This window comes from Monomorium pharaonis, chromosome 4 (assembly GCF_013373865.1).
Source record: "Monomorium pharaonis isolate MP-MQ-018 chromosome 4, ASM1337386v2, whole genome shotgun sequence".
Lineage (NCBI taxonomy): Eukaryota > Metazoa > Arthropoda > Insecta > Hymenoptera > Formicidae > Monomorium > Monomorium pharaonis.
The window spans coordinates 24,274,921-24,287,421 of record NC_050470.1 but is presented as its reverse complement, the minus strand read 5'-3'; the positions used below and the strand labels follow the sequence as shown (position 1 = coordinate 24,287,421).

The window sequence follows — 12,501 nt, the reverse complement described above, 5'->3', positions numbered from 1 at the left end:
GTCGGCGGGAGTCCTCGTAAGGATCAAACGATGCCCGGAGGGCACTAGAGAAAGGGAGCGGCTATGTCAGATCTAGGCTTAGATAAGAGAAAGGCACTACTGTGCTACCATATAGTAGAGATAGGATATCGTCAGAGGAGCCGTTATCCTTTAATAGTTCCTCGTATCCGGTGCGCGAAAGGGTTAAGCAAGAATTTAATTTGAACGGGACTGGAAATTCTCCGAGAAGTTTTTATTTTATTTTATATTTTGTTTATTATAAAACTGTTGAAAATTTAGAAATACTTCATATATCAATAAACGTTACTGTCGAAGCATTTTAGGTTTCTACGTACATTTATTTAAAACTATAGTAAAAGATTATTGCTAATGCGATTTCTTAGATATTCGATATTTATTATTTTTTAAAATTCAAACACTTTTGCAACATATTTTTATATTTATATGCTTTAATTATATAATTAAATATTTATTAAATACTTGTACAATATTAGATAAAATATTATGAAGTATCGAAAAAGAAAGACGGAACGAAACAACAAGAAAGTCTTCTATCTTTTCATAAAAATAAAAGGAAAAAGAAGAGAGAGAGAAAGAGATTCCTCGACTACTGACCGCTACTGAAATTGATAATAGGTTAACATGAGATCCAATTAAGGATCTGGATAGGTCCTATCTCTCTGACAGGAACGAGAGCCAAGTCGTTACTTTAAGAGCAGAGCAGAGCAGAAAATGTCAACTGAACGGACGTGTCGTTAGATCGTTAAAATACCACCTCGTGACAGTATTGAAGAGCGCGAGGTCCTTCGACGCCGAAATCTTGTTCGTGGTGGAAGAGAACGATCTCAGATTTTTAAATTGATAAGGCAATTACCTTTTTATTATTAGAAATTGCGCGTACATATAAATGTGATTTTTAATATCCAGAAACAGATATTTTTTTATATTGTATTTGACAAGGACAAAGGAAATAAAATAAATATTAAATATAAATATAAATATATAAATATTAAATATTAAAAAATTTAACTTGTAACTTGTAACTCGGAAGATATATTTACGAGGCAGCGCCTACGCAGCGGTATCGAATAACGTGAATACTTGAAGCATGACTGATAAACTGGGTTTTATAATACGTCTGTGTCATGCGACCCATTAGTCAGATTAAACGTGCGCCGATGACAGGTGGTCAGATTGGTAAGGCACCGAGAGAGATCGAATGACCTCGGTGTATACCGGTAGCGTGGAATCCGATACAGCGAACGGCCAAAGTAGCCGAAGTCCGCGATAATTTGGCGTACGATGGGGAATTCTATACGTGCTCTTCGGTATTGAGCGCTCGTGCGAACGCCAGCTGACACGGTCACCTAAGTCAAAATCGGGGGCGCCTCTGAGCGCGACTGAGGGGACTCTCAATTTACTTGTTCGCCGTAGATAGAGCTATCAGACGTTGAATATTCATCCGTTTCGACACGTGGGGATCGTTCAACTCGCCCGTGTAAAATATATGCGCTTCACTCGAACCGAAGTAATACCTCGCGTTATCCGAAATTAAATCAAGAGACGTTTAATGAAATTTTTAACATTTTACATTATTAACTCGTGATTATCACGCCGCTACTGTTGGGATCTCGCATGCGAGAGATCTGGTCGGATCCCGTCAAAATCGTACGTGCTTCGATCGTTAATTCCGGCCACCACGGTATCTATAATAAATTGACGGTAATATAGAGGGTATGCCGGCGAAGACGGTCGTTTTCTTTCGTTTCTATCTGAAATACTCCGGGGGCATGACCTACGGTAGGTTAATTAAAGCGTCGCGTAAAGTTAATTTATGGGAAAAGCAGCAGCCCATGAAAAAGCAACGGAAGCCAATTAGCCTAGAGCCACTTCATTCGGCCGCGGAGCTCCCTTATCGAGTTCTCTCTTTTTCTTCCTCTCTCTTTCTCTCCTTTCTCTCCGTTGTATCGAGACTCGTTTGTCCGCGGCCGGAACGCCCTTTTCTTTGTCGTAGCCTCGTTATGATCTTTGGGAATGTTGTACGCGGCCGCGCGATACAGCGCGCCTCGTTGTATACGAAATGGCCCCTGATAATTAAGCGCTCTGATTACCTACGCGGCGAGGAATAGAGCACGGCGTTGCGTGCGGAATGACTCTGTCGAAATAAGCCGGCGCGTTTGTGGCCCGGTCGGCTCCCGTTCCGACGATCAGTCTCTCGTAACACTGATGTATGACTGTAGAGATTTGACGAGAGTGAGCGCCTGCTTAGGCGTCGAGAGGAATGCGCGGCGCGATGGATAATGGTCCCCTCGCGAGCTCGCCCCATCTAATTATCCAGCAGAAATAATTTAGACAGACGTCTCACAGCTTCATCTCGCGGCGCCGACGCGACTTCGTGAACTTTATTATTAACTTCCGAATTTTTATGGGAGACGTACTTTCGGGGAATAACGGACGCGTCGGACGCGAGACGGAGGCAATTTCCGGCCCGGGGTACGAATTATGAACTTGTAAATATGCGCGGTTGAAACAAGCTGGCTCTCGTCGTTACTATCAGCGGGGCTGACCCCCCTCTCCCCCCGCTGGTCCCTGCCCGTCCTTTTTTCGCGCCGAAATCCGGCAAAGGCCAATTTGTCGAGATCATATACAGCCGCTCGTAAAATAGAGCACTCCTTCCACCGGCAGTTGCCCGGAATACCAATGAGATGCGGGCCGCCGGACGCCGTCAGCAACTTCATGGGAACCGAACAGCAGCAGCAGCAGCAGTAGCAGCGGGCTGCCCGCTTGACCGAGGAACGATGTGCTAGAAGCATAGCGACGCGATTGACTCACACTCGCACAAATCGGGCTCAGAAAATCGACAGAAGATCGGATCGCCGCGTCCGTCTGGACGGACTCGGTCGGCCGGTCCTTTATAAATCCAAAGCCGCAGCCTGGCAATTTCGAGCCGCCTCCTCCTTGGCGCGCTTCCCGTAGGCGGGAATGAGAGATGAACTGCGGAATCGTAATCGAATCGAATACCTGCATTGTTTCAGATACCCCGTTGTTGCGCGAGCTGTAATATGATCTTGAATCCCTGTCCCGATCGCTCTGTACTTTGAGCCGCGATGTATCGCAATTTTAACTGCTTGGAAAGCACAAGCTTAATTTAGTCAGTTGTAAAAATTGTAATAAAATATGAATTAAAAATATTTGTTTTCGGTGTATTTTAATTTTCGATAGAAAATAGTTTAAATTTGTGATCTCAAACAAGAAGGACGTTTAATTATTTTTATAGTAATTTTTTATAATGTTTTGTTTTCTAAAACGCCGAATTAAACTTCCCACGACTGTCTCGCGATGGAATCCGCTCGCGTGATGTGGTAATGGCGGCATGTAACATAAATCGCCGCATAATAGAATAATTACTAGCTGCCCATGTGATGAACATATAAAAAATAGCGATGGATGATCTTCTACCGCCGTGCGCCGTTGAAAACGCGACGATTATGCCGTCTCAATCATGTAAATTAGCTGTAGGCATCGCATCGTGCAATCATCGTTCCGGGTGTAATTAGGCGTCGTGGATACGATCGCTTTCAGCCACCTTTTCGCGGTTCTAGTCCTGAGTTTCCCCAATTAGTTTACATCAATCAAATTTACGATCGTGCTCTAAATTCTGGAAAATTATCAAAACGCGCGCAAAATGTAATCGCGGACGTCGCGCCGGAGACGATCGAGAAAAATAAAAATTGTCGCTGTGCGTTACGCTCTCACATAAACCACTCGCTTGTCTAAAAAAATGTGAGCTAGAAAATCTCCGTGAATAGGCGTACCACACGCCTGTGGGCTAAAGCGGAATTAATAAATCTCGCGAAATTGTCGTGACGCATGTAAAACGCAGCCGCCAATTTCCGGGGCCAAGACATCGATACGTCACCTTACGTGCTATGAAGGTTTCTTTTTGCAACCACGCTGTCGGGCATAAACTATTCATTGCCGTTCAAGTCTAAAATTTGCATCGGCACGTATCCCCCCCTTTCCCAGGAGGATCGTTCTTTTTACTTTCTCGCACGGTGAAAGAGTAGGACTCGTAGGAGTCGATTCATAAATTTTCTAAAGTTACCGAGACAGGCGTGTGAAATGCGATCGCAAACGACAATGATTAAAGGGTACTTACGTTGTTAAAACAGCAGACATTTTGCGGACAAGGCTAAGATAAATTATGCATTTTAATGAGAGTGCCCTTTGGCTAACCGCTTTTTTCTTTTCGTATATCTTTTTAGTTGTTGCGACAAGTTTTTTTATAAATTTTAACCTTCAGTATTATACGAAATATTTCACCATGCGTATCAATCAGTGGTTTAATCTGAACTGATTAATCGTGAGTGGATTAATCTTAGGAAACCGATATACTCTCGATTCTAAGTATTTTAATCAAGATCGAGTTGAAGCTCATATCTGGATGGCGTGACCGCAATTTTATTAGTGTGGCGTTTCATATTTTTGTTGGAAGCATACATCGGTGTGCCAATTGTTTTGTGCGTGTGGATTAATTGGACGATAAAGGAGCGAGTGAGCGAGTGTGTCGCTGCGCGAGCAGATAAAGTCGACGCGCATTCCTCGGTCACGCTGGCTGGCCAAACACAAAGGGAACGGACCTCGAGGCCCGAAGTCACGTTTGTCAGGATCGCGTGGGAGTCTGAGGCCGAATTGGTAGATGAACTGGAAAATTGCTTACACCCACGACGCCCGGCGCAACGGAATTGTCGTAAAATTATATGGGACGGGATGACAAATGCGTCTCGTTTAACTCTTCGTCTTTTAATCGTCTTTGTTAAAGGGTTTTTTCTTCCAGCTGTGACTTGCTCAATACGCCCCCGTTCTGATCGTAGCCAATTATTAAAGTTGCTTTAAACGTCGGCATATCGCGTGAACGGATTATGATACTTTTTTGCGAAAATACATTATTGCGTTATAAAAATCTTTAAACGTTTACATTTTTTGGTTTATATTTGTTTAATGACTAGACGTAAATAAATTTAATGAAAGAAATCAAGCTTACTTAAGTTAAAAATTGGGAAAGGATCGTAAAAAAGCGAATTGATTCTTACCACCATCGAAACCGTCGGCGTCCCGAGGCGCCTTAATCCTTGCAACCCAATATACACGGTGTCACGATTCACGGCGGATGCAACGAGTAACCCGAGATCGTTTCGCGTCATCTCGATAGTAATTATAGCCGAAACCGATTAAACGACGATTAATAAACCGGTATTGTCGCGTCGGACAGCATCTGGCGAAGTGTGTGTAACGATTTGTAATAAAAAGTTAACGCGTGTGCATGCGAGACTTTCATTTTAGAACGTAATCTCCCGGTAGAATTTACGTGACGGAGGTTGCAAGTGACTTTGCCGGAGATTAATATAATTTCACGAGATTTCCGTTAAGCGTGGCGTATAATTTCCAGTTTAGCTCGCGCACTAGAAATTGCCGCTCGCGCCGGTGGCACGAGAATCGGCAATTAAAAACAGCCGGTTCGTTGTCGCGTCTCACATAAATCCGCGCCCCGGGCGACGCTATCTTCGGGACGACGTTAATCACGACGTTTCGTCGCTAATATATGCCATGCGAATAGACATACGCATGCATAAAGTCCCGCGGGCTATCGCGAAGAATTCGACGGGCCCAATTTATCGGTACCACGAAGAAAAGTAGGATACGTGTGATTATCGAAGCCGCACGCCTCGGGTGTAAATTGAGGCCGTTTTTATCGCTCTTAAACGCGCAAGCAATTATTACACGCCAATTATGCGAAAGAATGGTCGTCGAATATTTCTTTTAGATGCAGCAATCTTAAATTTATTATCGGACAAAATTTATTATGTTGCCCCAAAATGTTTACATTACGTTGAAATCATTTTTTTTTATTTTACACTTGTCATTACAAAAACAAAATTTGTCAAAGGAAAGTCTGCAGCTTTAAAATTGATTAATATTAAATTAAGCTTCAATATGTCACATTCGATCTTGATATTCGCTGTCGGAGGAAACTGGTTCTCTATCCGTCTATACATTTTGTGCGCGGAAAAAAAAGGGACAGCAAAAATTTGTTTGTGACAGCTAGATTTTAGCTGTGTACAACTGTTTTAGCTACCACGTGCAAGTTCTGTTGTTTTGCTCCGTGTGAAATTAGTGTTACAAATCTTTGCATTTTAGTGATGCCGTCAGACCGAACGCGTCGGCGGCGATATCGTCGCGAAAAATCCCGCGGATTTCCTGTCGATCGCCCGCGGCGTGGTTAACGATGCGCAACGTGATGTCATCGACTAGCGTACGCGCGAATTCAACGTTATTTCAGAAAGTGTGCGCAAATCTCGGAGCGTTTTTCGCGCCTGTATGTCGTACCGCGCTTCGCATACCGTGCCCACGCGCGTGAGTCAACGCGCATTGCAACGGAATACGACGCCAAAGGGCATGCAAGGGATCTAGGTGACTCGTTCCTGAGTCACCCCGTGAATGCGTTTATTTAATAAAAAAAAAAAAGCTCGCTTTTTTCCGACTGAAATTGCAAGGTAATTGCGATGAATCGGTACCGGTCGGAAATTGAAAATGTTTCCACCCCTCTACGTGTGAAAAATTCGTGCTTATTATATAAAATTAGCCGAGAGATTGCGACGGGGTTTATATCGCTTTGACTTTCTCCATGCATAGAGAATGCGTGCGAGTGACGTGCTTAGTTAATTATTGGCAACAAAGAAGTTGCAAATTGCTTGCGAGTGCGTAATGTGTGCGCGATTGCATGGCCCGGGCTATTATTACCATACGGTTATCGCCTCTGGTCATTAGCCTGCGAAGACCGGGGAACGAGCCTCATTAATAATTATCTGCCGTACCCTTGGACGCGCCTGGCTAGCCAAGCTTATCTCTCGAGATTTTCGAGGGAAGCCACGGCAGAGGCGGATTAATATCGCGCAGGTAGCGCGTTTCGTGAGAATCTTAATGAATCGGGCTGCACCAATCTGAGGCCGCCACCACGCCTATAAATTAGTCTCTGTGCTGTAACTCTTAATAACGCTGCGCTGCTACGTCCTATCTAACTAATCGTTAGGTATCGTTACAAATTACAGTAATAATAACGGGAGACATTTCGCAGGGTATCAATTAAAGTGTCCTGTCTCTCGGTGCGGGTATTCTAGATGTAACGCGGAGTGCGTTTACTCCGCCGTAAGATTAAATTCCGAAACCGGATTCTCATTGACGTAAAATGAGTCAGAGTAACGTAAGCGACAGCAGTAGACAGCCATTCACGCGTTCATTCTCACTCAGGTGAACGCGCGCGCGTCATAGTCGACCTTTAGTCAGTCGTTCCTGGAAATTGACATCGCGCGTTCGTGTGCAAATCGTCCCCCCCACGTTGCTCACGTTCAATATTCAATCGGTGAACACACGTCGCGTCCCATCGCGCAGCGTTACTCTCGTCGTCGCGCGAGACGAGATTTTGTTTCGGTCTGCTGTTGAATTAAACGAGGAAATAGGCACCGTCGTTTATTTGGCTTTTAAAGAAATATTACGCTCACCGCGAACCATCGCGATTCTCGACGGTGCACCTCGCGATAATCCACGTTACCGCAGCGGCAAAGTTCACGCGTGAGTTGCTCGCGACCGCAGACACGACTGTCGTTCAGAATTGGATTAAGCGCGATGATAAGCGGCGAACCGCAGTAGCTACCGTTAAATGGAAGTTCCCGTTCCCTTGAACTTTACATTCAACGGTGTCACGTTTCCCATTGCATTCTCAAACTGCGACCGTCCTGAGAAACGCATCCTGATCCCCGCCGTGTTTATCTTTGTCCTACCTATTACTACCTTTTATCTCAATCCTCCTTGCGTCTCGGTTTTTATTACTATCTATGTACAAAATCGAATCGTCAAACTGATCAACAGATACAATCAATGCAACCGTCTCAAGGAAGGTGTACAATATCCTTGCTACGGTATTCCGTACAACGATGGGATAAAAAAGAACTCGATTCAATATCGAAAGGAAGCATTTTTCAAGGTGGATCCCGTTTTTGCGGATTTCTACCACACTTCCCCATTACTGGCTAGAGTGTCGCGGATTCCCCGCGTATTATTTCACGTTTCTTGCAATGCAAAGGACAATTGGCTTTCTACAGTTGTTTCCTAGCGGTGTTTCTAATCGTCGTGAAAAATGCCGCAGGTGCAGCCGCGCTCGCGCGTGCGTGCGTGCGTGCGTACGTACGTTGCCGCTTGCCTCTCTCTCTTTCTTACTCTGGAGCGGGGAATCTTACGCAGCCTCTTCTTCCTCTCCACACATTCGCTTTTCTTAATCGCCCAGAAGTATCCGCCGTTCGCGGGGCAAAGGTGCGCCGTCTACGCGGCACCATGTTTTTACAGATCCCTCGCTCGAAGCGTTTCCACGATCTTGGGAGAGAGAAAGAGAGAGAGAGAGAGAGAGAGATTCCCACTTCTTCCTACATTGCTCGCATGATGTACGATTGCAATCGACGCGGGCGATTGAGATAATCACGAGATTCGCTTCCTCCGCCAATAATACATGGATTGCACGGAGATTGTAAGAAAGATGCCGTTCCACAGATTCGTCGTACGTGCTGGGCCTTATGGATTTTATTGGCTTCGTAAATTCAACCAAGTTGCGCGTCATAGGATACTTCTTACGAGCAAACGCGCGTCTCTGTATTCCGTATCGTTGGCGGGCTTATCAAGGTGCTTCGATAAAAATGTGATCGCGAGGTGTTCCTTCGATAAGACCACCTGCGCGCGCCTCGGTTTTTTTTTTCAGATAAAAATCTCGCGCTTCACGTAGCCCGCCCCATTGGTGGTCATGTATGCTTAGCGTTCTCTCTCTCTCTCTTTCGCCCGAGCTTATAGAAGCTTATTTATAAACAGTACACCAGCCACCACAATGGTTATTGTTTCAGCGCGGTATGCGAACGGCGCTGTGCGCGCCGCCTATTTATGACACATTATACGAAAGCGCACCCGATAGCGTGAGTATTGCATTTCGTGCCATTGTGAGATGGCAACAATGATACACCCTGGACCATATGCCCTGGCATCAGTGCATAAATCATGATTCGCGCGGCGGATCGAACGCACGCGTTCTCGATGTCGTTTTACAATTTTTTTTTCTTTGCGAAAAAAAAAAATTTTTTTTTTAAATTCAAGCGAGAGAGCACCACATTTTGCAGCAGGTGCAAAAATTTGACGGCACAAGAAAGTCTTTTATTCTTTTACTTAAGTGCGTGCAGATTTATCTTCTCTTGCACGGTTTACGTTCGGTTTACGCAATATACATTTTTCGGCGGTGCCGTAATCACGACCGTTCTCAGATATCAGTATTAATTAGGCGTATCGCTAGTTTGCGGAAAAAATCACGATAAGGCACATCGGAATTTCTCGCGCACGAAATAATATTTCCGCAACGCGAGAGTTACGCGGCGGCGAATTCTTGAAAGGGAGGAAAGGGAGAAGATCCAGCTCGGTATGCAAATTGGGCCTCGGTTCGATATAGTTGTGTATGGGATTCGAAGGGACCGAACGAGATCTACATTCGCCATATATCCACGTAATTAAGTCGGTCCCTCCTATTAAGCACCGTACATTCGCTAGTTATATAGAATCGCTGATTAAAGGACGAAACTCGTGGCGACGATGGTCCGTTAAGGGCGTATTATAACGAAGAGCTTTATTTCCTAAACGTCAGGACGCATATGGAGTTAGAAGGTGTAATTGGCGGGGTACAGCCGCCGCCGCCGCCGGTGCATTATAAAAGTCCCCAGTCCATGAAAGTATCATTATAAAAACCGCCGCGTTCATGCGCAATGTTTTAACGCCTTAATCTAACACCGTGATCTGCAATGCTTATCGCGACGGGGATTACGAGCGGAGGCATCTCTCTCAAATTTACTTAGGCTCTTAACGAGCATTTCTCTCGTGTCTTCGGTTTAATTCCTTCCTCATAAGTAGCTAGGGTGCTATATTTTTACGGGTTTATTCGGGATTTCGGCTCCTCTAGTTATTTCCAATCGGTGTTCCCGAGCCACGAATCGTAAAAGATTACGATTCGAGTGATTCCGAATGCTTTTTTCATAATTCCTTGGCACACTCGCGGGAGTATCATTCGCCGGGAAACCTTGGTTCCCATTCTTCCACTTCGAGTGGCGCGCGGCGAGTACCAGTCGCTCGCGCGACAGCACCGCCGCGCCGCATTCCAGCCACGCGCCTTGCCTAGGAACACTGGCGTAACTATCGAACACCTAACGAGGCGATTTGTCAAGACCCTCTTGTCAAGTTCCTCCCGATAAGAGAATACTTCCCCCCCCCCCTCTTCCGAACGACACTTACGAACCAATCGACAGCAAAGTGCTGGTTGTGATACGCGTAGATCTGGTCGACGCTTCTGCGTCGATTGACCCGTACGTTTAATAACAGACGGATGTCCTCGTAATTTTGCGCTCGCTGCGAACAGGTTTCGTCGGCTGGACGAAGGAATTTATCTTCGGTGGACGATAATCTCTGCGACTCTACATTGACAAAGAAAAGCTCGAAACGTTTTCGAAATAGCTTAGTTTATCAACTTTATTACCATATCGGAACTTACAATTTTTATGACACAAATTGCCTTTAAAGCATTTAAAGTTTCTAGAAATTCAAGCGCTACAATAACTTTTATAAATATACTCTAAAAAGATTTTTAACCGTTTTTTTGTAGTTAAACAACTTATTTAATATTTTGGTTAGTGCTACTTAAGTAAAAATTATCTTCGCGTAATTGGATATCGACGGAACTAATTTAGACTATTTTGACTAATGTTACTTAAAAATCCTTGAAATAGGTAGAATATCTAGCTAATTGCAATTTATAATTACCTAGAGTAATTTGAACAAATAAACGTCAAATTAGGATTACGAGCAATCCAAATAATTTGATTACTTAATTGTAGGTCTCAAAGTGAGTTATAATCTATTTTTTTTTAGTAGTATAAACTTTAGACATCTCTTTCTTTAAGTAGCAATTTTAATAAATTACTTTTACTTCGTCGCGGGATACTTTTGCTTACTTCGCCATTTAGATTATAATTAGCAAATAAAATTTTTTCGAATTTCAGGTACACGTATCATTAGTGCGTATCATTGCTTCATCCGGACTCTCATACGAGAAAATCGCGAGTACCCACGCCATTGGAGGTCTGCTAGGCACAGCAAGAGCAGCACGAGCCGAGCCTGCGGAGTCGCGGTCGAGCGGAGGCGGTGGGAGCCGTCCTCTCCATCGTAGCGAGGAGCGAGGAGAAGAAGCAAAAAGGAGTCGGACGTCGAAAAGGTAAGAGTCGGCCTGTAGTAGGGGCGAGTGGTGAGAGGTGGTGGCAGCGAACGATGGAACGAGAGAGAAACTCGCTGCCTCGATCGGGGACGAGAGAAAGAGAGAGAGAGACGGGGAACGCGACACAATCACGTCCTGCACGCGCCGAGCCCCGAGCCACTTTCAGACTCTGTTACACGAGGCACCGGTTCGCCGGCGATCGCCCGGACGCGCCGAATTCTCCCGCTGATTTTTATTGAACTTGCCGAATCGAACCGCCATCAGACTCGCGATCGTTATTATAATTTTTAGGAGGTTCGAATTTATAATTAATTAAATTTAAGCAGCAATCGCCGAAGCACGATATACTTTTTGATGTTTAGAAACATTGCTGGGTAAAAAGTATGATATAAAATTCTAACGTAGGATGGTTTTTGAACATCACCCTGCGTCGCGGTCAAATTGCAAAGCTGCGAATGCCGCGGACGACGAAAAGGAACTCCGATTCGTCTCGTGTAACATCGCGCCGGCCGGGACGGCCGCCGCAGGCGTATAGTGGCGTCTGACCCATGCGCTTCTAGTGCTGCAGGCGGCTCCGAAGTGTGGGAACTCCTCACCTCGGAGCCTCCCGACGACCTTTGCCGCAACCTGCAACCGCATATCTGCCCGCGCTCAGCATAGATATCCCACCGACGCGCCCTTTTTTTTTTTTTTTCGTGCCGGTTTCGCCGCGCCGGAATGGAGTCTTCATGGTAACGGGTTCAAGGTAGACCATTAACTGTGACGTAGTCCCGTGCGTCGTTTCGCCGGTTCGCTAAGAGAACAGCACCGAGTCTGATTACGCGCCTCGGGCGGGTTGCCGAAGTCGACGTTACCGCTCGCGAGGGAGCATTTATCTCGTTCCATATGTGCTTTTCATCTCGATATCGCGATGTCTCGCGTATCCGTGATGGGTATCCTTCGGGCGGCTTTTGTACGCGCCTCGTAACACGCCTTGATGTTATCGTTATATCGTTGTAATTAGGCAGAGTTTCTTCCCGCGGCCCGATAATACGATAGACGGTTTGACGTTTGACTTGACTTATTCGTTGTAATGCGGCTCTTATTATATCGCGTTATAGGTAGGTTATTCAAATACAATAAAACGCAATTTCTCTTTTATAATGATAAATTAC

At 45.1% G+C, this 12,501-nt stretch overlaps 1 protein-coding gene across 6 annotated transcripts in view; it reads left to right on the top strand.

Annotated features, from left to right (window-relative positions):
- The window catches only part of LOC118645106, a 392,389-nt gene that overhangs the window by 70,448 nt on the left and 309,440 nt on the right, over positions 1 to 12,501 (top strand). For all 6 annotated transcript variants that reach the window (XM_036285532.1, XM_036285536.1, XM_036285535.1 and 3 more), the window contains one exon: positions 11,136 to 11,347. In XM_036285532.1, the coding sequence (XP_036141425.1) occupies positions 11,136 to 11,347 (212 nt within the window). The remainder of the gene's footprint in view (positions 1 to 11,135; positions 11,348 to 12,501) is intronic.